Genomic DNA, 26,858 nt, shown 5'->3' on the forward strand with positions numbered 1-26,858 from the left:
GCTGTTCCTTGCACTCCTGACAAAGCGCATGTGATGCAGATCACAATACTCCAAGCCACACGCTCCTAAGAAACACGACTGAGGGAGAAAATGGAAAAACTTGGCCTACTAAAATATGCACACCTGCCGTGCCAGAAAGCAGCAATATGGGGAACTCGTGAAATAACGTACAGAGTCCAACACGACAACTCCCCAAAATGAAATGCGCAGACGGCTCTGCTTTGCTGTGAGCGGACAGGTGAACAGACTCCAGAACCATAATGTCACCAGGGGAGACCTCAGTCCGGGTCAGGGCAGAAGGAAGGGCACAGCAGATGAGGCCATGGTCAGCTTGAAAGCCGCCTAAGCACCTGACCCAGGAGAAAGTTCCCCCGCCCCTGCAGCTAAGGTTCTCCGATGATAACTGCCCCACCCCCATGCGCTGCAGGAAAGCTGCCCCGGGAACAGAGGTGCCTCAGCGTCCCCCAGAGCTCAGTGGGCTCCCAGCCCCCAGCGCCCACTCCCTGGAGCAGGATCCTGGCCTCCCTAAGTGAAGTCTTCATAAACCTGGGGATTGTAAGGGGGAAACTCTGTTCCGTACAGACTGTCACGTTCCCGGCCACTGTTTCTGAAACTCTTCAGATAAAGACACACACTTCATTCAACATTCCCTGACCCGGTGACCCAGGGACTCACTTGCCCATAAAGAAGAAGCTGGAATCTCTCTGGTGGAGGTCAGCATCACTAAATGAGCTGAGCAGAAGTGAGTTTTGATCATTAGAGCTGGGCAAGGTATTTCAGCGATTACGTTTCAACCAGACTGACCCCTACTGCCTCAAGTTGAGGTAAATATTCCTGCCAAAAACCAACAACTGAATGTGGGGATTTTGCTTTGGGGGATGAGCGTGTGAGTTTTCATACCATTCAGGAAATATGTTCTTAAATACTTCCTTAGTCTGGTCAGTATTGCCCCTTCCTCTGAAACCGCCTTTTCAAAAACAAAACCTACTTAACTTCCTTAAGTTTCTTCACAACATGCTCGTTATCAGTCTAGGATGAAAAGATGGCATTTTATAAAATAAAATTGGCATTTACAAGATTGCCCAGTACTTCGAAAGGCTATCACCACATTTACACAGACTGGGCTGTTCCAAGTCTTTCACAAAAGTCTGAACCTCAGAAAAGCTATTCTCCATGATTTGGGAGACAGCAAAGCTAGACTGATTTCCTTACCTAAAAGCCAGGTTTGACATTCGTTATATTGTGAACTAAGTACTTCTAAAATTAGTTGCTTGAATTCCAAAATATACTTTTGGAAGTCAATAATGGTTTGTTGTTTTTTTTTTTTTTTTAAGAATAGACAGTTTGCTCTTCATACCTCTTTAGAACCCATTTCTTATTTTATTCCAGATTTGAAGGGTTACCATTTTAAAGAGTGCCAGACAAAGGGATCTCTATTTTAATCTTGATATTGGGCTCCTAATTTCATCCTTGTGTAATTTTTAAAAATCCCAAACAATCCAAAATAATGCGTAATTATCATAGGAACTGGCATTTCAAACTGTGCTGTAGGCTATATACACTATCAATACTTTTCAACTAAAACGTGTTCCTAAACACATAAGAAAAATACAAAAGATATTTATCTAAGTGTTATTATGCAATAATGCACTCTTTAAAAAGAAATATAGTATACAAGATCCAAAAAGGGACATTGCTTATTTTTATAACAGAAAAATGATGTAATTCTAATGATTGCTTATTTTTATTGTTATAAAGTTTTTTTTATAACTAGATGTGAATTAAGGGTTATTATTTCATAGGCGTGGCTATTTTTTAGTCTGCTTTACTCCAAATGTAAATTATAATTTATTAGTTTCTGATGGCTTTCCACTAATAATTATTTAAACATTTTTCCCAGGATCAATGAATTACCTCTGGCAAACACTGTTATAGTCAAAAGGGATGTCTCCAAACCAGAAGCTAAATTAAATACTGCTATGGCTTCTCATGTTGAAGCATGGAAGTATCTGGCAGTTTTTGTAGCTTGATGTCAATTCAGATGGATGCTATATTTCAGCTGTACTGATTTATTATTATTTCTTAGATGAAAGAGGACAAGTAGATTCCCCTGTGTAGTAATAATTGTACATTTGGTGTCTTAGTGTTTATTCTAACCAAGATTACTGAAAGTAACGTAAGCAGTATTACCTCTAAACGAAAGAGGTTACTTTCAAGTGGCAAACCTTACTAAAAGTTTAGCTGCTTTATTAAGTGTAACTCTCAGCATGTAGTGTTAAAAAATAGTTCTCTAGAACAGGAGTTGGCAAACTTTCTCTAAAGGACCAGATAGTAAATAGTTTAGCTTTTGCCATATGGTCTTTGTTGCATCTACTCAACTTTGCTCTTGTAGCAGGAAAGCAGTCAGAGATGATATGTAAATGAATGTGCATGGCTTGCGTTCCAATAAAACTTTATTTCTGGACACTGGAATTTGAATTTCATACAGTTCTAATGTGTCGCAAAACAGTATTCTTCTCTTGAGTTTGTCCAACTGTTTAAAAAATGTAAGAATCATTCTCAGCTCTCAGGGCCTATAAGAACAGATTTCAGGCTGAATTAGGCCCATGGGCTGTGGAATGCCTACCTTCGTTCCCATAAAGCAACAGTAGAAACCATCCTGCCTTAAAGATTACCATTGCAAAATGAACTGATTGTACTAGTCATGTGCCGGAAAATATAAAATCGAAAGAAAGACAAATTACCAAAAGATGAGCAAGGCGTGGCTAAAAATCAGGCCCTCACCCAGGATGCTCACCTGTCCTGCTCATGCAAGGCCACTTCATCCTGGCATCCACGGCCATCAGCAGGTGAGTGAAGAAGGCCAGCCTGCAGAGCACCCATCTGGTTCTGAGCAGCACATACTTGCTGGGCATGCTTCATCCTCTGTCAGATCATCACTACCCACTGTGGCTCCGAGGGGGGACAGAAAGACTCCTGTCCCTCCCTCCTCCCCCCCATCACGCAGCCCCTGACAGTCAAGCTTCTCTGACTGCTAAAGACCCAGAGAAGTCTAGCAGCTAAGCTATTCTGTGCTCTGCCTACACAAAGGGGGTTGAGGGTCAGCGACCCTGCAGCTTACAGCAAACCGACCAGACTACTCTGGTGTGTCAATTCACCAAGCACCTTATTTTGACAGCGAACAGAAGCCTTCTAAAAGAACATTTTTGCCCAGAATGGGAAATCTGGGCCTCTCCACTTCAGAGAGGAAAGACTGAAGAAAGGAAACTTGGAAATACTGTTGTTTAATTATTGTTAAAGGGCCAGCATGATCAGCTGAGGAAGATCCCCTGACTATCAAGACCTCCCAAACTCCCCAGGAGCTGAAATAGAAAGTACAGCGTGAAAGGGTGTGCAAGTGGCCTTTATTTTTTAAAAGACGTGTGTACACAAAGGGCCAAGTAAATAACGTCCAGTCTGTGCAAACATCTCCCAGATCCCAGTTAAGAGAAAAGGACAGCCCATCCAAGGCCCCACCGGTTTTCATCGAGAAACGGGCCGCTGTGTGAAGGCCCGGGCGCACCCCCACGGTCCGGCGCCTTCTCTCCGCACGACGTGGCGGGATGCCTTTCCTTTCCCTGAGACCCGAGGCGTCTGCAGCAAGCTGCAAAGGCTAAAACACGATGTCTGTAGTTGAAAACAAATCCCAAGGTCTTACAGCTGTGCACAGGGGTCAGGACCTTTTTCTTGAAGGCGGCTACGGCTCGGAGTCAAGAATTTCTTCGCATTCTGGCGCAGGGCGAGAATTCTAGAGGCAGCCGAGGGAGGCCTAAGCGAGGCGAAAACGGGCCGGGCAGCTTCGGTGCTTTGCCCGGGCTCACGACGCTTGCTCGAAGGATCCGTCCTGGTGCGAGTTTACAGCTTTCCTTCTCCGGTGGACGGTGCTCAGGAAGACGTCCCCGCAGGTCACCCGGCAGCTGTGCGGCGGCGCGGGGCCTGGGGCCGGGCCTCGGGCTCAGAGCGCGTCGGAAGGGCGCACGTAGCGCAGCGTGTAGTTGGCCCCCGCGTTGTTGTCCCAGTACTCGCCCTTGGCGCAGCGGTAGCAGACGGCGAAGTGCACCGCGGCGCCCGGCGCGTCCGCGTCTTCCCCCTCCTGGGGCTGCAGACCCGGCGGCAGGTACAGCGAGAAGTGGAAGCGCTCGGCGCCCGGCTCCTCCTCGGCGTCCCCGGGCCCCCCCGACGACGCCTCTGGCGGCTGTGGCTCCGCCGGCTCGGGCTGCAGCTCGGCCGCCACGTCCAGGAAGGAGCGCCACTCGGTGAAGGTGTAGCGCACCGCCACGGCTCTCGGCCCCGGGCAGCCCAGCACCCGGCCGGAGCCCGTGACCTCTGCGCCCGAGGGCGCCGAGCACTGCACGCGCTCCAAGCACACGCGCTGCCGCCGCAGCCGCTCGGCGGCGGCGCTCGGCCCGGGAAGCTCGAAAAGAGGCCGAAGCCGGGGAGGTGGCGCGGAGAGGGGCGCGGCCGCTGCCGCCGCGGCCAGGAGGCCCGGGAGCTGCTCTAGGTCTTGGGCGCGCAGGGGGAAGCTGCGGAGGCGGGAGAGCACGGCGGGAGGCACCTGCGGCTCCTCGGCCTCGCTGAAGTGCTTCACGCTGGCCAGGCTCAGCCCCAGCGCGTCCGCGAACTGCACCCGCTTCTTGCACTTGGCGCAGCAGCCGCCGGCGCTGTGCGGCGCGCCCTCGGCCCCTTCGCCGCCCTCGGGGCCCAGACCCAGGCCAAACCGCTGTCGCTGCTGCAGCAACTTGGCGGCCTCCAAGATCGGGTCCGCGGGCAGGGAGAAGGAACGCGGGAGGCGGCGGCGGCACTCCCACGCCTCCTCCTGCTCCCGGGGGGCAGCCTCTTCCTCCGCGGGCAAGGGCTCAGCGTCGGGGCTCGGGGCCTCCGATGTGCCGCCGCCGTCCCCGCCACTCTCCATGCGGAGGACCCCCGGGGCGGGCAGCCCCTCGGCTGGCGGGGGCTCGCCAAAGAGCGCGGGTCCCTGCTTCTCCGAACTTAGCGTCCCCTGGGGCTCCATGACCCCGCCGGGCCCCGGCTCGCGTCCCCCACCCCCGGCTCAGGGCTCCTCTGGAGACTCAACACCGTGGGTCTTTGCAGGAGCGTTCAGAGCCCGCCCCGGACCGAGAGGAGAAGGCAGTTCCACCGCGGAGCCTCGGGTTTTAGCGGCGGCGGCCCTGGACGGAGTGGGAGGAGGATGCGGGCGTGGGGCCGGCTCGGGGGGTTGAACCTGCCCGCAGCCGGGGAGGGCCCGGGGCGGGGAGGCGCGGGCCGTGGGAACACCGGGGAGCGGGGCGGCGCGGGCCAGGGCGACTGGGCGGGCTTGCCGAAGGCTCGGGCAGAAGGGGAGAGACGGCTTTCTGGAAGTCGAGGCCTCCCTCTGCCCGCCCCGGCGGGGCCCGCGTCTGTCCTGCCTCCGGAGCTCCTGGGGTGCACTGGCGCTCAGCTCTCGTGCACCCGGGCGCGAACTGCCTTCTGCCCGTACAGTCAGCCCCCAGGTCCTGGCGGGTCTGCCCTCCGGCGGGTCGCAGAGCGGCGTCCTCCCGCTGTCGCAGCGGCCCAGGAAGTCCCCGGCCAGGCGCGCAATTAAGGAAGCTCGCCTGCGGGGGAGCCGGGAGGCGGCCGGCCGCGGATGCGAGCGCCGAGCGCCTCCGTCGCTTTCTCTTCCTTCCTCCCAAACTTCAGGGCGCCCGGGCTCCAGTCCCGCTCTCCAGCCGGCCCCGGCCCGGCGCGCTCGCCTCGGCGCTCCGGCAGTGGCGGCGCCCGGGGGGCCGGGGCCGAGTCCGGGGCGGGGACGGTGCCGGGCGGCGCGGAGTGGACGCGGCCCCGCGCCGACAGCTGCCGGAGGCCATTAGCGCGGGGCCCGGGAGCACGTCCCCGCTCCTCCCCGCCCCCCCGCCCGGTCCCGCCCGGTCCCGCCCGCCGCGCTCGGGGCCCGAGGACTGGGGGCCCCGCGGGACCGACGCCGCGCCGCGCTCTCCGCCGCCCCGAGGGTCCTGGCGCGCGCTGGGGCTGCGCTGCGAGGCGGCCGACCTGCGGCTCTGCGGACGGAGCGCGGGGCCCCGGGCGCCGGGGGGACTTTCGATAGTGGGATTTTGTGGTTGATTTTGTCTGGTTTTGATGATCTCGTGATCCCCTTTTTCAGGCCGACTTTGCCCTGGCCGGAGTTAGTGGTTCTCAAACATGAGCGCGCGTCAGTGTCACCTGGAGGGGTTGTGAAACCGGTCCGGGGCCCCACGCTGGTTCGGTATTTCTAACAAGGGCGTACTGATGCTGGGCTCTAGGTCTGTATTTTGGGGAACTACGTATAAACCTGTGTGGACGTGTGGAGTTCCTTGTGAAAAAAGCTAGGGATTCTAGCTTTTTTAGACATAGATCAGTAGAAGCATACATCTGGTGTTTCAGGGCAAAAAAAAAAAGAAAGTAAGAAAAGGAAAGCCAAATTACCCAATAAGGTCATTTAACTGAGGCATTGTAACTAAAATACCTTATGGTCTGGCAGAATTTAAAGGGGAATTAAGAGGGGCCAGTGCCTTAGGCATTTTGGTGAGGGGGCAAGCAGAAGGTGATGAGTAGAGTCATATTAATAGCTCATATTCATGGAGCACCCAGCCATCAACAGTGCTGGCTTGAACTGACTCCTCTTGCATGATCTTATTCTCAGACCGTTTCTACTCTACAAATGGGACATAAAGGCATAGAAAGATTGTTCACGACCCAGGCCTCACAACTGGGTGTGGTGGATTTGCACCCAGGTGATTAAGAGCGAAGATTTCTCCCATTGGTAGGAAGCCAGGGCTGGGGATGGTGTTCATGAGGTAGGGGCTCTGCTGTCCTCTTGCTGGGATGGTAGGTCCTACTGTACCCAATACAGAATACTATAATTACATGTCAACTTGGGAGCTTACAAGAGGAACCAGATACTTCTGGTGTTCCTTCTGGAACAACTCCAAGATTTGAGGAAGAAGACATTATTTTTACATTTAGGTAAACATTTATATATTAGGGAGGTAAGCACAAATTTTGCAAATTATTTGGAAGATAAAATAAGATTTCAAAGAGATTTTGAGGTTGTGCCGATCCTCTCAGGGCATGTGCCCACTGCAGGACTGGGACTGGAGAAGGTGAGAAGCCTAAGGAGTGGGACTTAAGGAGGCATCATTCTCAGGGTTGTGCAGGGCCCTGGGTCCAGCCCTGTTACTCTTCTCTTTGGTGAAAATGTTAGAGGACTCCACCCTCGTGGAGCTCTCTATATATTGGAGGAGACCAACATTAACCAAAAATCCACATAAGCAAATACAGACTCAGCCACTCTAGCAGATGCTATGAAGGATGCAACCTGGCCAGGGAGGCCAGGGAGGCCTCCAGGAGGAAGGTGAGTGGGCCTACAAAGAACAATTCAACCCATACAAGGCCCCACGTGGGAAGGAGTATGGGTCATAGGGAGAGACTGAAAGAAGCCTGTGTAGCCCAAGGGCCGGGGGCTGAGGATGCAGGGGTAGGAAGGGGCCAGCCACTCAGGGCCTTGAGTAACGAGAAACCATTGGAGTATTTTGTTTTTTGTTTTGTTTTGTTTAAGATTTTATTTATTTATTTGACAGACAGAGACATAGCGAGAGAGGGAACACAAGCAGGGGGAATGAGAGAGGGAGAAGCAGGCTTCCAGCTGAGCAGGGAGCCCGACGTGGGGCTCGATCCCACGACACCGGGATCGTGACCTGAGCCCGAGGCAGACGCTAACGACTGAGCCACCCAGGCGCCCCCCTCCCATTGGAGTATTTTGAATCATAGGTGTGACTAACCAGATTTAAGTTTTGAAAGCTCCTTCTGGAAGCAGGATGAAGAGCAGATTGTGGGGGATAGAGGCAATGTAGGTGAATCTGTTAGGAAACTCTCAGTATCTTTCAGGTGAAAGATGATCACACCTAGGTCAAGAGTAGTGGTGATGGTGGTTGAGAGCTATTTAGGCGTGAGACCAGCATGACGTGCTTATGGACCCATAGAGGGGAAGGGGGGGAGGGCTGGAGGTGCCTTGAGGATTTGGACATGAGTGGTTACTAGAGGCAGTCATACTCCCTGGGGGCAGGGACCATCAAGAAGAGGAATGGAGGGAGGGCAAGATCATGAATCCCATTTTGGGCATTTTGAGCTTAATAGATTCTCTGTTCTTTCTGACACCAATTCTCTGACACCACCTGGGTATCCAGCAATTGAAGTCTGATTGTAACTACCCGGAGGTAGTATCAGATCCTGCAGGGTAAAGGGCTCATTCCTGTGAGAGAGCCCCCTTTCAGATGCCAGCTGCACATGGGGTGCCCAGGCCACCACACTTTGGGCCAGCCAAGTACACATTTGGGGGTTCCCACAATTCCCCCTTTCAGGTTCAGTAATCCACCAGAATGGTTCACAGAACTCAGGTCACAGGGATAAGAATGTGCTATCGCAAATATGCCGCTTCGTCATAAGGATTATTTTGAGAAAGCAATTAAAGACAGCCAGCTCAAGATCTTTGTCCTCCCACTTTTTGCCTAAAAGCAGGGCCTAATTTTCCCTTTGTAAAAGTAACATAATAACTATCCACTTCTAAATGTGTTTCCCTCTCTTAATCACCAGAAATGACCCTGGAGATGATGCTGACTTAAGTCTGCATAAACTTACTAAACTTATAACCTACATAAACCTGACTAAATGACCTTTATCTTCCACTCGTTTCCCCCTTATATTTACCTTCCCACTATTACTGCCCCTAGAAGCCCAAGCACCTTTTCCTCTGTCACTTTTCCACAATTTATCACCCTTTGCTAAGGTGGGATATAAGCTCCTTGGCCTAACAGCTTTTAGGGGTTTTCACTTCTCTCTAGTGAAGTGCCCATGTGCATATGAGATAAACCTTTTTTACTCCTAATCTGTCTTGAAGCGCTGTTACTCTTCTCTTTGGTGAAAATGTGAGAGGGCTCCACCCTCATGGAGCTCTCGATATATTGGAGACCAACATTAACCAAAAAGCATACATCCAGTATTTAAGGAGACCAACATTAACCAAAAAGCATACATCCAGTATCTCAGGAAAAAAAAAAAAAAAAAAGAAAGTAAGAAAAGGAAAGCCAAATTACCCAGTAAGGTCATTTAACTGAACCTAAGAGGATAGAGGAAAAGTGTTTCCTCCCCAACACAGGAAAACACTTTATTTGCATTTACCAGTTTATCCAGTTGTGTAAAGGATACAACTCAGGAACAATGAAATGAAAAAGATGTGAGGAGAGGAGTTCAGAGCTTCCAAGCCCTCTGCAGGTACACCACCCTCCCAGTACGTCAATGTGTTCACCAACCAGGAAGCTCTCTGAAGCTTATTGTTCAAGAGCTTTCATAGAGCTCAATCTGCAGCCCCCTCCTCCACCCTGGGCTACCCTGAGGCCATCTAGGGGCCCTACCCTAAATCATCTCATTAACATAAATAGGTGTGATCGAAAGGGGCTCATAACTTAAGGCACTCCCATCACTCAGGAAATTTCCAGCGTTGTAGGCCTTCTGTGCCAGGACTGGGGACAAAGGCCAAACACATATTTTTATTACACCACAGAAGGATATACAGGTCTAGAGCTGAGAAAAGGACAAGGGCCCAGGACTGAGCTCTTAGCAACTAGGGCATTGAAAGGCCAGAAGGAAAAGGATGAGCCTGCAGAGGGATAGAGAATGAGCAGGGCTGGAGGAATGAGGAGAGTTCTGTTCCTCGGATGCCACGGGAAGACTTCAGAAGCAGGAGAGGTAAGCATTCCACTTGGGGCTCACAGGGGCTTTGGGGTCCTCTCTCTTGTCTCCTGAAAGAGGTGGACCCAGTAGGGGATCTGGGTGCCTGAAGTCAGTCATTAAATGATGCAGCATGCAAAATAACTTCAACATGTCATCCACCCCACTGAAATGTATTTAGTCCAACTTCAAACATCATGTGCCTCAGCTGCTAAAATGTTTACTCCAGGCATTCAGAGGCTCCTAGCTTTACAATCATTTCTGGTTACCTACTGCTGCATAGCAAACCACCCCCAGACATAACTGCTTATTAAAATAACAACAGCATTTATTTTCTGCGTGAATCTGCAAGGTGGGCGGGGCTCCGGTTGTGGCTGCTTGGAGGTTGGGGCTGGGATCCACTGATGCTTGGGCTGGAAGATCGGACCGCCGGGCTATCCACTGGCAGTCCTCAGGCATCTCTGTGTGATCTCCAGCACAGTGGCTTCAGGGCTGGTCTGGTAACCTGTTTTCTCAGAAAGAAAGAGAGAGCGAGACGGAGATGCTGCATGACTTTATGGTCTAGTCCAGAAGCCTCCCGGTGTCTCTTCTGCTACATTGTCTTCCTCAGAAGTGAGTCACGAGTGCCAACATGTTCAAAGAGACAGGAATTAGATTCCCTTTGATGGAAGAGTGTCCAAGAAATTGCAGGTGTGTCTTAAAACCATCAAACTATCATAGAGCAGGACAAATTAGAAAGGACTCGAGAATTCAGCTAGCTTAAAACTCTCATTTTTCGGATGAGCAAGCTGACACTCAAAGAGGGAGGGTTGTTCAAACTTTTCACTCAAGGCAAGAATTGAGCTGGAATAAGAACAGTCTTTTGATTCTTAGTCTTTGAGACCATGCCTCAGAATCGCATCTTTTTTTTCTTAAGATAACACCATTCCTTGATGACCACTGGTTTCCTTTTTTGATGGTTAGACAGTTGGGTAAATAAAGCTGATATTATTTACTTAACATGAAACTATGGAGGTGATCAGAACCCCAAAATATGCTACCTTGGCATTGTCTTGGTCTGTTTGGGATGGTATAATGAAAAAACATAGACTGGATGGCTTATGAGCAGTGAACTACTTCCCACAGTTCCAGAGGCTAGGAAGTCCAAGATCAAGCAGATTTGGTGTCTGGTGAGAACCTGCTTCCCAGACAGCTGTCTTTTCACTATGTCCTCACATGGTGGAAGGGGTTCACATGGTGGAGGGGCCAAGGGGGCTTTCTTGAGTCCCTCTCATAAAGGCACTAATCCCATTCCTAAGGGCCCCACCCTCATGATCCAATGATCCCCCAAGCCCCCACCTCCTAATACCTTCACACTGGTGTTTAGATTTCAACATAGGAACTTTGAGGGGACACAAGCATGCAGACCATAGCAGGCACATTGATTATTTTGAAATGAGGACAACTGAGAGACAGCAGATACAGGAAGGGCTCTCTGCCCTCCTCCTTTCTACCTAAAAGCAGGGCATCGTTTCCTGCACCAGGAAAAAGAAAATATTCTTATCACCTGAGACAGAGTTGACACCAAGATGAATGTGGACAAACAAACCTACTAAACTAACTCTTAGCTTCCATTAGCTTCCCCCGTGTATTTCTGAGTCACTTTCCCACAGTTTATTACCCTTAGCCCTGACCCCTTTTTCCTCTGTCTTGCCACATCACCCCATCCCCCCACCCCGCCCCACTGATTATCATTCTTTGTTAGAGTGGTACATAAGCTCTCAGGCCTGTTTATTCCAGTCTTCATTTCTTAACACATGAAGACCTCCACGTACACACAAAACTGCTAACATGAAATCAACTTTTTATGCTTTTCTTTTGTAAATTTGTCTTTTTGTCAGTTTAATTCTTAGGCCCAAACACAGAATCTAAGCGGATAGAGACACCATATATAATATGTTAAAGTATTTCAAAAATACTTACTTTTTAAAGTGTTTTAAAAGAGCAGAAGCATTTTAGAAACATTTCCCCTAACTCTTCCTTAGCTTTTTTGAAGGAGATTGGATTGATTAAGGTAAAGTCACAGTGATTTTTCAGCCATGGAACTTCACAGAAAAATGCAGCCATGGAAACTTCGTAGAAAAATGTCCTCTAGCTTGAGAGGATCAAATTTTGTAGTGCCTTAGGCCACTTTTGTCAGCACAACTGAAATATGGCGTTGGAATGAACCTGTAATAAATTTGAAAAAAACATTACCCTGCTCACCTGGTTCATTTTTCTTTCTTATGTGGGCCTTTTAACAGAGAGTCAAGGAACTCTAAGAGGTCTTAGTATACAGCTGACTCGCTTCAAAAGTGGAGAAAATAAAGCCAAGCGAGATCATAATGATTTGCCTAACCAAAGCCATTAACCAATCTTCTGCTACCCAGAAGATTGGGGGCTGGAATGATCTCTAATACAGCTAGCCCTTGCTCATCACTGTGTGTTAAAATCTACCAGCGTCACATATCCTCACACTGCTCACGGGGATGGTTACTGTTACACCTAGTATGGAGTCATGGGGGCCTACAAAGTTTTTTTTGGTTTTTTTTAAAAGATTTTATTTATTTATTTGAGAGAGAGAGAACACATGAGAGGGGGGAGGGTCAGAGGGAGAAGCAGACTCCCTGTCAAGCAGGGAGCCCGATGCGGGACTCGATCCAGGGACTCCAGGATCATGACCTGAGCCGAAGGCAGTCGCTTAACCAACTGAGCCACCCAGGTGCCCAGGGGCCTACAAAGTTTTAATGAATCACTCTAGTTATCCAGGGTGGAATCTGCCGAGCCAGGATTTGGACTCCCATGGACAGGTCACAGCGCCCTGTCTGAACCCCACTGCAGCCCTCTCTGGGATCCCACTGGAGACAAGTCATGTTGCTTTTGGCTCAAACAAACAAACAAAAAACCCCAAAAATCAAGTCAAAAGGGGCCTTCCCATGTTCCTACAACCAAGGGATGAGGAGTTAACAAGATAGCCTTAAGGACGGATTTTTCTATTTTTATTCTTGATTTCTTTGGTTTCTGTCTTTCAATGAATTTTATTCATGTTTTCTGATCATCAAGATTTTAACATGATTTGCATAATATGTTCTAAGTGTAATTTGTAAGTTTCCTAGAGCTGACTGGCTTAATACCCAACCAATTTTTTTTCTGAAATTAACGGTCATTTAAATATTACATTTTAAAGATTTTATTTTTATTTATTTGAGAGAGAGAGAGAGAGAGCAAATGAAAGAGCACAGTTGGGGGGGAGAAGCAGACTCCCCGCTGAGCAGGGAGCCCAACTTGGGGCTCGATCCCAGGACCTTGGGAGCATGACCTGTCCTGGGATCATGACCTGAGCTGAAGGCAGATGCTTTATCAACTGAGCCACCCAGCCTCCCCTAAACATTACATTTTAAAGAGCCCATTAGAATTGAGTTGACTTTCTATCTATTAACACTTCAAGTTTCATTTAACTTTTTATTCTCATATCAATTTTCTGTCACGTTTAAGTCATTTTACTTATATTTAGTGACTTTTCTCACTTGACTTTGAATGAGTGTAAATACCAGTCTGATCACAAGCATAAACAAATGTGTAAAAACTTAAAGTTCTTGGTATATGTGACACAACTCTGAGTAAACCTACGAAACTAGGAGCGCAAGACTGATACCAATCTACTGAAGTAGTAGCATGGCTGCACAGAGCCTCTGTCAGCTTCTAGAAGGAGGCCCTTCATTTGCCCTCTCAACCTTCTTGTCCAGAGCCTGCCTGCTTTCTCCCCTCTGTGTGTGAGGCAGAACTGAAAGTTTTGGGAAACAACTGGGTTTGACATCTTTCTTTGAAGGGAGGAGGGATGGAAGCCACATGTCTTGCCTTCTCACTACATGACAGAGATTTGGTCTCCTAATAGGGTCCATGACAGCCTGTGAGGGAGTGGAGTGGGCATGTGGCTGGCGAGCTCCACACACACCCCTCTTCCTCCTTTCTGGCAGGTATCCCACACACGTCTTTCCCCTACTCCCCTCCACAGTAGCATTTGTCTGATCTCAGAGGAACCCCCATCCTGACCATGACTGGTTCAGGAATGAGCAAGTGATCCTGCGCAGTAAGTTGTGAGGGGGACGTCTGAAAGGAAGCTTCCAAGGGATGTTTCCTTCTTCCCAAGAGAGAGCAAGAGATGATGCAGTCTCACTTAATCCCCCGGGCCCACAGTAGTCATAACTACCTTGCTACAGTCAGAGGTGAGGTGCTAACTGAGCATGGGAAATGGAAAGTTGACATGAGCTGCTAAGTTGATGCTTCTCAGTGGGAAGGCTATTGGCTTTGTGAGTAGGGCAAGTCTTTGCTGTGACCATCTGTAGCAAACATTTTAAGATCTTTAACATCCATGAGCCCTACCCTCAAAATGCACTGGCAACCCCAGGAATGTGACAACCATAAAATCCATACTCTTGTTTCCAAACCTCCCTCCCCCATTGAGAATCATGATACTCTGTCTTTGGACCTCCGATCATACAACCTTTTGATTTAAACCAGTTTAATTGAGCTTTCTGCTGGTTGCAGCTCAGGGTCTCCTAATAGGAAGGAATTATTATAGTAATTTTGAAAGAAAGAATAAATGAGCCTCAAAGAGGTCAATGAATGTGCCCAAGGATATCAACGAGCAGGTGGCAGAGCCAGCATTTGGCTCTAGATCTAACTTCAAAGCTTGGCTACTTCGTCCCTATTTGCTTTCTCTCCAGGCACATGGAAGTTACTCTGAACCTTACTATTCTGTTTTCTCTTTCCCATCAGTTTCCTCCAAAAGAACAAATGTTGTTAGTTTGTTCAGTGGAAAAATATGAACAAACAAAAACAAACAAGCAAAAAAAATGAAGGACAGAAGTTTTATGTGGAAAAAATTAATGTATGCACAACACATATCTGTTTGTTTATGCATGGTGTATTTCTGGAAAAATCCTATTATAGGGGTTGCCTCTAGGGAGTGGAGCTGAGGGACTGGGGCTATGAGGTGGGAGGAAAACTTACTTTCATTGTAGATCCTTTCTACTGTTTGAATTCTTTGTCTTGTGTAAGTATCTTTTCATTTTATTAAATAGTAAAAATTTTAAAGCACTTATAGATAAATTTTATATTACATATATTTTGCCATATCTTAAAAATATAAAAAAAAGCATTCATAGGATTCAATATTTAAAAACTGAACTTGGGGCGCCTGTGTGGCTCAGTCAGTTAAGCATCTGTCTTCTGCTCAGATCATGATCCTGGAGTCCGAGGATCGAGTCCCACTTCAGGCTCCCTGCGCAGCGGGGAGTCAGCTTCTCTCTCTCCCTCTGTCGCTCCCCCTGCTTGTGCGCTCTCACTTTCTCTGACAAATAAATAAATAAAATCTATAAAAATTGGGTTCATTATAGCACGTGACTCTTCCTTCTCACTGGCTACCTTTGGCTGCTTGGTCTTATTCCTCTGCCCATTCTTCCTTTTATTATAATGAGGACATCTTTTCCTTTTCCATATCACTGTTACCTAGCATGACCTCCACCAGTCCTTTAGCGCAGCCCTGATGGAGGAATCTTACCTGACCTTTGCTTTGACACCATCCGTATACATCTCCCAAGTATGGTCCAAACTCCTTACCTGTAAATAATCTGACTCCAATCACTTTTCCATCCCTTCTTCTCTATTCACCTTAAGAAGTTATTTTCCACAAAATTCTTCTAGGAGCCCCCTGGGCTGATATGAGCTGAGACAACAGAGCCCTAGGCCCTCTGCTCCAAATCTAGCTGAGAAACTGTACTTTTACCTGTGTTACATATTGGGATTCCCCACCATATTGTTTGAGCAAAGAACTCCACAGTAAAATAATGTCATCATCATCACCATCATCACCAACATCATCACGACCATCATCACCATGACCATCATCACCATCATCATCACCATCATTATTACTATGACCATCATCACCATCACCATGACCATCATCACCATCATCATCACCATCATTATTACTATGACCATCATCACCATCATCATCACCATCATTATTACTATGACCATCATCACCATCATCATCACCATCATCACCGTCATCATCATCACCACCATCACCGTGATCATCACCATCATCAACATCACCATCATCATCACCATTATCATTACCATCATATTTTAAGTGCTCTAGAGCAAACTTTTCTACAACTTATTCCCTTAAAAGTGCTTTTGCTCTTCTCATTGCCTGGAATATCCTGCCCCCACCTCCACTTTTTGACCTGGTCTTTAAGGCAATTTCCAAATTTTACCTCCTTTATGACATTTTTTTGGATCAACCTAGTCAGTAATGGTGACTTTTGCTCCGAGGCAGATTTACACTGAAACTCCTGAAGCTTAAGTGTTCTTTGACCCCTTCTGATGTATTCACAGTCATGCTTTTGTAAAATTTGCAGGAGTATGGTGTTTTAACCACAATTAATTAAGACCACTTGTGTGAGGTGGTTTTAGAGTGTCCTGTAGCACTTTGGGATCCAGATGAGAGACAAATGAGTTGGGGACACATCTTTCAATTTAATGGAGTATGTTTAGGTGGTGCACAATGACCTGCATTTGTCTATCTAAGGTGTTATTAGATGTCTGGTGTCAGAATGGCTTCTAGCATGTTACTGTGGCCCACTCTGTCTACTCAGCCAGTGGTGTGACAAGAAGGTACCAGGCCAGCATCAACAGCACCACATGAAGGTGTCCTATGGTGCTGTGATGGACAGCTCCCACATAGTTCCCAGGGATCCTCCCTCCTGATGTTCAGGCTACAGGGAGAAGAAGAAAACTTTTCTTCTAAACTACTAGGTTCTGGGGCACCTTGTGTGGCTCAGTCTGTTAAGCAGCTGCCTTCAGCTCAGGTCATGATCCTGGGGTCCAGGAATGGAGCCTTGAGTCCGGGCTCCCTGCTCAGTGGGGAGTCTGCTGCTCTCTCTCTCTCTGCCCCTCTCCCCTGCTTGTGCTCTCTCTCTGTCTCCCAAATAAATAAATAAATAATCTTTAAACTACTAGGTTCTGGGGACCCTAAAAATTAAGCTGACAAAAGACAGATTAACAGGAGAAAAGGAAACAGTTTATTTACATGTGCAGCACTCATTCACAGGGGAGAAACTCAGTGATAAGTAACTCACAGGGGTGGTTAGTGGTTAGAACTTGGGCTTAAACATCATCTTAACAAAGAACAATAAATTTGTAGAGAAGTGCAAGACAAAGGAAAAAGGATAAACCCTTTTGGAGGTGGTAAAGCTGGTAGGGTAAATATATAGGGGAAACTAACAGAAGATAGTGTTGTTTTAGTAAGTTTCCTCCCGTGCTGCCTGAGCTGATGTGAATCAAGAGTCTTAAGAGCTGTCCTCTTTAGGGTAAAGAGAGGAAAACATTTTTACAAATGGAAATTTATGTTGTGCTTCTAGCCAGATAGGGGGAGGGCAGAGAGCTTTTTTCTTTGTCTACTGTTTCTTAATTTTCTTTAGCTCAAAATAATCCTCATGCCAAAGTGGGCATATTTTGGGATGGCATATTCCAATGCCCTCCATTTTGTATAATCTCTTTTCCTTGAGTGTGGGTAGAGCCCAAGGCCTCCTTCCTACTGAATAGTGATAGGATGTCACTCCCATGTTAAGTCTTCTGTTGACACTCTCTGGCTCTCTCCGTCTTAACTGACATTCTGAAGAAGCCAGATGCCAAGTTGTGAGATGTTCTGAAGGAAGAGGCTCATGTGGAAAGGAAGATTTTTCTTTTACGGTAATTACGTGAAATAGAATTTATTAGCTTCCTGCATTTGTAGGCACAAACCTATAATACATCTTTTACAGCTGCTGTGTGAAAGAAACTTGATGGGAGTTTTCCAAAATTTTCCCTCTCCACCACCCTATAATGAAGGATAATTGGAAGAAAGGCAAGCAGGGACAAGGCGCCCCCGTCCTAAGAGGAAACCATCCTTAAAAGGATTTTATACTGCCCTGGAAGGAGCCCTCCACCCTTTCCCTGCTTGTTGGAGGTGGTTGGAAAGTCACCCAAGATACATTTCTTTCCTCAGTGGCACTTCCGACTCCTTAGGTTAAGGTTAAATTTAATATGGTTTTGAAAAAAATGTTTAATATATATTTTTACATAGCATATTTTTATATATTTTATATAATATATAAATACATGGATATTGAAAAAACTTTGTCTCAAAACCATATTAAATTAAACCTTCACCATAAATATATTGCCATATATCTGCATACACAGAGTATCATTGAAAAGTTATCCAAGGGGCACCTCAGTCGGGTGCCTCAGTCGGTTAAGCGTCTGCCTTCAGCCTAGGTCATGATCTCAACGTTCTAGGATCGAGTCCCGCATCGGGCTCCCTGCTCAACAGGGAGTCTGCTTCTTCCTCGGCCTGCCGCTCCCCCTGCTTGTGTGCTCTCTCTCAAATAAATAAAAATCTTAAAAAAAAAAGTTATCCAAAAAACCAGTAATAGAGCATGCTACAGGGGGAAATTTGCCTTAGAAAATGTGTCTTTCAATTTTTTTTTTTTTTTTTGAGAGAGAGAGAGCATGAGTAGGGGGAGGGGCAGAGGGAGAGAGAGAATCCCAAGCAGGCTCCACACCCAGCTCGGAGCACAATGCAGGGCTCCATCTCACGACCCTGAGACCATGACGTTAGCCAAAATCCAAAGTCAGACACTTAACAGACTGAGCCACCCAGGTGCCCTATGTTTTTCAATTTTTAAGGGAAAATTTCCCAAGATAAATGTATTGTTTTCTTTAATACAAAAAGCAATACTTACTCACTAGGGAAAAATTAGAGAATAGAGAAAAAGTAGGAAAAAGAAAGTATGAACATTCATAATTTCATCCAGCAATAATCCTGTTAGTATCTTAGCATTTATCTTTTTCTATCTGCCCCTATTCCACTCCCTCAGACCCAGAGTTTATTGCCTGCTTCTCTGGTATACTTCTTAACATTTACCACCCTGGTTGGGTCTGACTTGTTTCCAAATCTTTTCTCCAATGAGCACATCTCTGCTTGGAGAACAGGGATTGTGTGTAGTTGGTCTTTGTAATTTTCCCGGAGTGTGAGATAGGAGGCTTGGTCTGCATAAGGACCTGGGAGACCATTTCTGCAAATTATGTGATCTCCCTGAGCCGTTCCCTCACCTGTAAAATGGAATAATGTTAGTGCCTACTTAAAGAAGATAATCCATGCAAATTGCTTTCAATGATTGTTTTCTAATATGACCTATTATTAGCATAGTGCATTCATTCACTTAGCACACATTTATTGCATGTCGATTATGTGCCAGACATTCTTCTAGGTGCCAGGGACACAGCAGTCGACAAAACAGTCACAAAACCCTGCCTTTAGGGAGCTCCCATCCTACTGTCTGGCTGGGAGTGGAGACCATATACAAAATATACAGCATATCTGATAATGACAGTTGTTATGGGAAACAGTTTTACACGTAGGTGCTCATTATATGTGTTTATTGAGTCATTTACTGTTCCCTAGCCTACTCTACCCCACTTTCTCTCTGTCCCAAGTCCTGCTTTCCCATGGGATTAAATAACGCACACGGGGGTTACCCCCTCCAGACCTGCAGCGGATCGTAGACATAGGACTGATGAGGGCCGCAGTGTGGAAAAACCAGGCCAGAAGTCATGCAACATCCGTACCGATGGCATTCGGAGACACCAATACGTGTTTTTACGTGGGTTTTCTTCCGGATGAGCACACGGTTGTACTCTGCAGTTTGCATTCAGTTGTGATCAATAGTTGCTGCTCTGTGAAAGGGGTGGGGGTTGGGAGGTGCTGGCTGGAGCGTGTTTGACCCCTTGTGTTACCAAGCAGCAGCTCCTGTCCTGTTTCAAAACCCCTAGGGCCGGAACTTGAACCTCACAAGATGGGTGGGCTAATGGACGACACTATTGTAAGACAAGCATCTCTTTGTAAATAAGCAAAGGCCAAATCTATGAGCCCAAGCCTAAAACAAATCAGAGTGGGAGGAACTGTGATTTTTTCTTAATGGGAAAAAATAAAACTTAGAGCATATCCAACACTGAGATAAATGTAGGGTGTTCTTGTTAGAAGATTTTAAATATGTGGAAGTTAATTTATTACTACAATATTCCTATATCCAAGCATTGACTAGTGTTCATGCAAATTTTAAAGCTTCGTATTGTGTATTCATATTTAGTAATTTTATTATCCCATTATTATGATGGTGAAAATTCCACCACACAAATCTTTTACTACAAACTGGCATTGGATTTGGTTTTTTAAAGGATGGTTTATTTATTTATTTATTTTTAAAGATTTTATTTATTTATTTGAGAGAGAGAGCACGAGGGGGGCGGTTGCAGAGGGAGAAGCAGGTTCCCTGCTGAGCAGGAAGCCCGAGGCGGGTATCGATCCCAGGACCCTGGCATCATGACCTGAGCCTAAGGCAGACGCTTAACTGACTGAGCCACTCAGGTGTCCCGCAGATTTAACACTGCTTACTTTATATGGGTAAAGCCGAAATTGATTAAAATCTGTAATTTTTCCTTTTGCCAAATATAAAGTTTCCCACAAAAGTCACAAAACAAATCCATGAATTGCCCAGGGATCCTCGCCTCCTGGTATTTAACGTCCCACCCCCTCCACTCCCCGCCCCCCACCTGCGGAACTGTGTAACCAGCAAGAGCCTGTGGAGGTGACTGGGCACGCCTTCCCAGCTGGGTTACAAAAGCCACTGAGGGTTCTCCTTGCTCTCCTTTAGGAAAGCATTAGGAAAGCCAGCCACCATGTGGTGAGAGCACTCAGGCAGCCCCATGATCAGCCAACATCCATCTGCCGGTCTTCTGGGCAAGCAAGCCTCCTTGGAAGCCGATCTAAGCCTTCAGATGGCTGTAGCCTTCACTCATATCTTCAGTGCAACCTCAAGAGAAACTGAGTCAGAACCACCCAACTAAACCACTCCCAAATTCCTAGCACTCAAAATCTGTAAAATATGTTTATTCTTTATGCTCCTAAATTGAAGGTTATTTTGTTACACAGCAATAGATAGTTAATGTAGTCTAGGAACATAAGTGTCTATAAAAGCATAAGAAATGTCTAGAAAGATGCACATGGTAATGTGTTAAACGTGGAGGAGGGGGCACCTGGGTGGCTCAGTCCTTTAGCATCTGCCTTCGGCTCAGGTCATGGTCCTGGGGTCCTGGGATTGAGCCCCGCATCAGGCTCCCTGCTGAGCAGGGAGTCTCCTTCTCCCTCTCCCTCTGCCTTCGGCTTCCCCTGCTTGTACACTCTCTCTGTCCCTCTGTCAAAAATAAGTAAAATCTAGGGGCGCCTGGGTGGCTCAGTCGTTTAACGTCTGCCTTTGGCTCAGGTCATGATCCCAGGATCCTGGATCGAGCCCAGCATCGGGCTCCCTCCTCAGTGGGAACCTGCTTCTCCCTCTCCCACTCCCCCTGCTTGTGTTCCCTCTCTCGCTGTGTCTCTCTCTGTCAAATAGATAACTAAAATCTTAAAAAAAATAAACATGGAAGAGGTGCAGTAATAACAAGGAAATTAATGTTTATCTCTATTGCTTTAATGTTTTCTTCAGATGAATATATGTATGTTTCAATTATATAATTAGAAATAAATTTAAAGGCAAAACTTTAAAGCAATCAAGATGTCCTTTATAGGTGAATGGAAAACTGTGGTATATCTATACAATGCAATGGAATATTATTCAGGAATTTTAAAAAATGAGCTATCAAGCCACAAAAGGACATGAAGGAAACTTAAATGCTAGATGAAAGAAGCCAATTTGAAAAGGCTACATACTATATGATTCTGCCTATATGACATTATGGGAAGAGGCAAAACTATGGAGACAGTAAAGAGATCACTGATTGCCAGGGCCTGGGGGGAGGGATGAATAAGTCGCACACAGGATTTTTAGGGCAGTGAAACTATTCTGTACGATACTATAAGAGCAGTGACATGTCATTATGCATCTGTCCAACCCCATACAATGTACAACACCAAGAGTGAACCTTAATACCAACTATGGCCTTGAAATAATAATAGTGGCCTAATACTGTCCTCTCAATTATCACCAATGTGCCACACTCATGCATGATGTTAATAATATAGAAAATGGTGGGGTGAGGGACAATGGATTATATGGGAACTAACTACACTTTCCACTCAGTATTTCTGTAAACCTAAAACTGATCTAAAAAATAAAGTCTAGGGGTGTCTGGGTGGCTCAGTTTGTTAGCCATCTGCCTTTGGCTCTGGTCATGATCTCAGGGTCCTGGGGTCGAACCCATATCCAGCTCCCTGCTCAGCTCAGCGGGGAGCCTGCTTCTGCCCCGCCCCCCCTCCTGCTCTGTCTCTTGCTCTCTCTCGAATAAGTAAATAAAATATTTTTGAAAAATAAAGTCTATTAATTATTTTAAAAATACAGTAAATTTTAAAAGATGAATAAAGACAAATATACAAATACGGATATCACATCCTATTTGCCAGAGAACCAATCAGGGCCAGCTGGAATAGCAACTTCTGTGAGCAAGGTGGAAAGAATGATTCATCTGTCACCCTTATTTCTATCAATGTTTTGTGTTTTTTTTCTTTCTTTTCTCCAGCCAGCAGATAGAAGTTCAAAAATTTTGACTTTGGAATGGAGACTATTCCAAAACCCTGGTCCCTTACAGGTATATATTGTTAAAACATACCCCCCAAAGCTAACAACAGATTGAGAGTGGACTCTTGTAATGTTCCAGGAGATTCTGGGCCAGGGAGAGTCCACCAGATCTGAAAGAATGTGGCTATAAGCCTTACTGCAGAGCTTCAGACCAGTCGGCAGGCAGCTCCCACTGGACCACTGCCTCCGCTGAGCAGGTCACATTCCTTTTCTGGGAGGCAAAGTGTGGCCAGCCAGTTCCTGGGAAGCAGATGACAGTCCCTGGGTCAGGTTATCAACGTGCTGGGGTGAACAGAGATGAAGAGGATTGTTCAGGGTCTGGGGAAAGGATGCCAGGGGACAAATTGCCTAGAGAGGCTGAGCAATCATTAAAAGGATTGATCTAGCCTTGGGAGATGGCGCCCCCAACCCGGTCCACAGTGGTACCCAGCATGAGATCTGGCCTGGTAACAGCACACGGTCGGGAGTATTCTTCCTCATTCACTGACCATATAGCATAGTGCTGGTGCTGGGGTGCAGAGGCGAGCCAGCCCAAAGTCCTGGGATTGTTGGGGATTCTATTCGAGAGGGGCTCAGATCATGTTCACGCGAGTGTGAATGATGATACTCGTTAAAAGCAAAGTAAGGGGGAGGGGTAAGGAGGATAGGATGAGCGGAAGACGTCGTGATGGGTAAGGGGGTCAGGGAAGGCATGGCCCCTGGAAACGGAAGTTTGGTGAATGTGGCTGGAGGGAGGGACCTGGCTCTCTCCGGGGGGTACAGTGGACCCATAAAGCCCAGCCTCAGCTAGATGTACTGCTTCATCATGGGACCAAGGCTTTTGTAGATGAAATGGGCCTCCCTGCCTTCTCAGATTACACCATTGTAAAAACAGTCTAAGCGTGCTGTCCACCTTATCCCATTTAACCATGCTACTCAGGACAGCTTTGTATCGAAGGGGAAATGCCCTCAGAGATCCCCCTGTGCCTCTTGAGAAGGAAGCCGAGAGATGGAAACGCCTTCATTGGAGGGCTGGTTTGTGAGCTCGCAGTTCGAGAGGCCTGGTGGAGGACTGGCCACGCCACCCACCTCCATGGGCCCCTTGACCACGGGGACATCAGTGTTACATGGGTCCTACCATGGTCCCTTCCCATGTGACTGCCTCCTTCCCTTCCCCTCCTGGTTGCGGTGGGGCTCTGGTTTGCCCCCAGTCCAGCAGTTACATACTCGTGAGGACTCACAGACTCTAAACTGTGCAGTGTGTCCATTAGCACATGACTCCGGAAATCATCTGACAGAGCCAGCAACTCGTGTCCATTTGCACGGAGACCTAGTTTTGTCCTGAGTGTCACCTGGGACTAGGGAGGTGGTGAATGCAGGTTTTGCTTGTTTGTTTTGTTATGTTTTTAAAGAAGCATCCTTAAAAAGGATGAACTTTCAAAAGAAAAGGATGGGCAGCTCAGAATAAACAAGGCTTCTAATCCTTCCTGCCTCAAGCCATACTTACCTCAGGCCTTTCTGAAAAAGAGATTATAAATTAAACTGTGATCAGAGAGGAAAAGCACAGAGAGGTTCTGAGATTGAGGAGAATGAAGTATGATCAGGAAATTAGAATAATAGCATTTTAAACCAGGAGAATAGGAAAAAAAAAAAGCAAAATATCAGTACAAAACTCTTACTTTTATACAAAAGTACCAGAGTTAATTATCCAACAGTTGAGCAAAACACATGTGTAAAAGACCTCCATTTACAGAACTACAAAATTACAATGTCCTCAATGATGGGGTAAATATTCAGTTTCTGGGTGTTACAGCTCCGCATTATGCTTATTTCTCCCAATGGTCTGTAAGACTTTGTGAGCGAACTCATTTTCATGGTTTTCTGTGGAAGTTCTGTGAGCCCTTCGTGGTGAAAACTTTGGCATGGTCCAGAAGAGTATGAAGTTTCTTTCTGCGAGCACCTTTGGAGGCTTCGATGGTCACAGGCCTGATTTTGTATTATTTTCTCAGGCTTCAGTTCTTGGGCCATGCAGGTGTTGGGTTCAGACCCAATCCACCTCACCACCACCTATGGCCCAGACCTGTCACTCTTCCCCTACCAGTGACACTAAGGAGAGCGGGCACACTTTCTCAGCACTTCCGTCAGATGTGCCAAGCACCACATCTCTGAAATCCTGCCCCTCATGCTGCTATCCAGCCCATACTCCCGCATCAACTGCTTCCTACCGCTTGGGTTCTGTTTTCTCTCTCTATTTCTGATACCAAGGGTTTACATTTCATTCTTTCAAACTTGGTTTGAAAGGGAGTTATGTGGGGTTTTTTCCTGTAACTTAAAACAATCAACTTTATGAGTATAAAGTATATAATTTCCTGGGGATGTGTGTGTGTTTTATCCAGGCTTACTCCATGTATTTGTAGCAGTGATAGACGTCATCCTGGTCTGCCATGTTGCTGGAACCCAAGTGTCCATGAACAGGTGACTAGATAAACAAAATATGGGATCTACGTACAATGGGATATTGTTAGGGCATAGAAAGTTCTGACACATGCTATAACTTGGATGAACCTTGAAAATATGCTAAATGAAAGAAGCCAAACACAAAAGACCACAAATTCTAAGATTCCATATATATGAAATATCCCAAAAGGGAACTCCATGGTGACAGAAAGTAGATTCGTGGTTGTTTAGGATTGGGAGACTGGAGAGGCAGGGAATGATAGCTAAAAGGGATAAGATTTCTTTTTAAGACAGTGAAACATTCTCACGCTGACAGTGATGATGATCGCATGTATCTGTGAATATACTGAACACCTTTGAATCATATACAATGGGTGAATTGTATGATATGTAAATTATATCTAAATGAAGCTTTTTTTTAAAAAAAGTGATGCTTCCTTTAAATCTGGTTCTTTCAGCTTACTCAGAGAGCCAAATGGGCAAACACAAGAGATGGATTTAGTTGGGGTAAATCTGCACAGACTGAGCAGGGGATTTTGATGGTATCCTATCAACTTTCTTATCTTCTCTTTAGAACTTATTTGTATCCCTATCAGTGGTTCTTTTACACCTATCAAACCCTCTTAAGAAAAACTCTTTGCATTTGGATCAAAAGAATTTTTTATGACAATTGTCATCCCCAAATGTTCAAGTTCTCTCCATTTCCTATACTCTGCCCCAGGTTTATGGATATAATCTTTGATGTTCTTTTCCCCCACATTTTTAACAGCCTCTTTCATTTGCTTTTACTGTTTTGAAAATATCTTTACTGAAGTATAATTCACATACCATGCAATTCACCCATTTGAAGTGTAAAAATCAATGTTTTTTTTAAGATTTTTTTTAAATGTGTTTTTGTAGTGTATTCACAGATACATGCAACCATCACCACAGCCAGTTTTAGAATATTCTCATCACCTCACAAACATACACACACATAAACCCCTTACCTACCCTTCAGCTATTTCTAATGAACACACGTTAAACCTATGTAAGCTTAGTAAGCTAAAAGTTTGGGGCACAACTAATATCTTTATCTCATTTGTGTTACAAATTGTGTTATTTTAGAGTTGTTCATTCTTTTATATTAAAAAAGGGCAAAAATGAAATAAAATATTCACGTAGTTGGGAAATCACTGCTCTACAGGCAGAGGTGGTAATTCAGCCAGAACTGAATTGTTGACTGAAAGTCAGGCCCATCTGGAAGACAGAGATGCTTGTTAGTTGTCATACATGAATGGTGGTTTGCGGGTGTTGGTGGACATTGAGAAAGTATACATTGGGTGATAGTCGGTACATGAAACAGAAAACTGCTTATCGATCATGTTTGGGATAAAGGAGACAAAAAGCTAAAGCCTGAGAAATAAGTTTAAATCACAAAAATAGAAGGATTGAAGGATTAAGAATGAATTAAATATTAAAGAGTTAAAAGTAAAATAATACCCCCCCAAATAAAGATACTTGATTTTGTTTTAAATAATGAAACTAAAAACTTAGGGCAAGGAGGACATATTCCATTTAATAAAAGCTACAAGAAGTATAAAATATCTGCAGATAAACTTAACAAGAAATATATAGGCTCAAATCTGTACATTGAAGAAAACTGTTTTTCTACTGAGAGACACAAAAGAATACACAAATAAATGAAAAGAAGGGCCCTGTACTTGAATAGGAAGAAACAATAGTAGAGAGGTGTTCATTCTTCCTAAGAGAATCCACAAATTTACTGGGAACCCCCAAAATAAAAATATGTTGGAAAGCTATATGCTAAAATTCATATGAAAATAGCCAGGAATGGGGGGCCTGGGTGGCTCAGATGGTTAAGCATCTGCCTTCGGCCCAGGTCATGATCCCAGGGTGCTGGGATTGAGCCCCACATCGGGCTCCTGGCTCAGCAGGAAG

The 26,858-nt window shown here is 46.1% G+C and overlaps 2 protein-coding genes across 2 annotated transcripts in view; one reads left to right on the forward strand and one right to left on the reverse strand.

Moving 5' to 3' along the window:
* Window positions 1-26,858, forward strand: part of LYRM4 (LYR motif containing 4) — a 282,708-nt gene that overhangs the window by 180,812 nt on the left and 75,038 nt on the right. The gene's annotated exons all lie outside the window — the stretch shown is intronic.
* PPP1R3G (protein phosphatase 1 regulatory subunit 3G) lies at window positions 3,371-5,892 on the reverse strand. The gene has a single exon (XM_045866422.3). It carries the CDS (start codon window positions 5,048-5,050, stop codon window positions 3,995-3,997), a length of 1,056 nt encoding a protein of 351 aa, XP_045722378.1. The 5' UTR covers window positions 5,051-5,892; the 3' UTR covers window positions 3,371-3,994.

This window comes from Mirounga angustirostris, unplaced genomic scaffold (assembly GCF_029215605.1).
Source record: "Mirounga angustirostris isolate CCGP_5_RB_7025 unplaced genomic scaffold, mMirAng1.0.hap1 SCAF_8, whole genome shotgun sequence".
NCBI classification, from domain to species: domain Eukaryota; kingdom Metazoa; phylum Chordata; class Mammalia; order Carnivora; family Phocidae; genus Mirounga; species Mirounga angustirostris.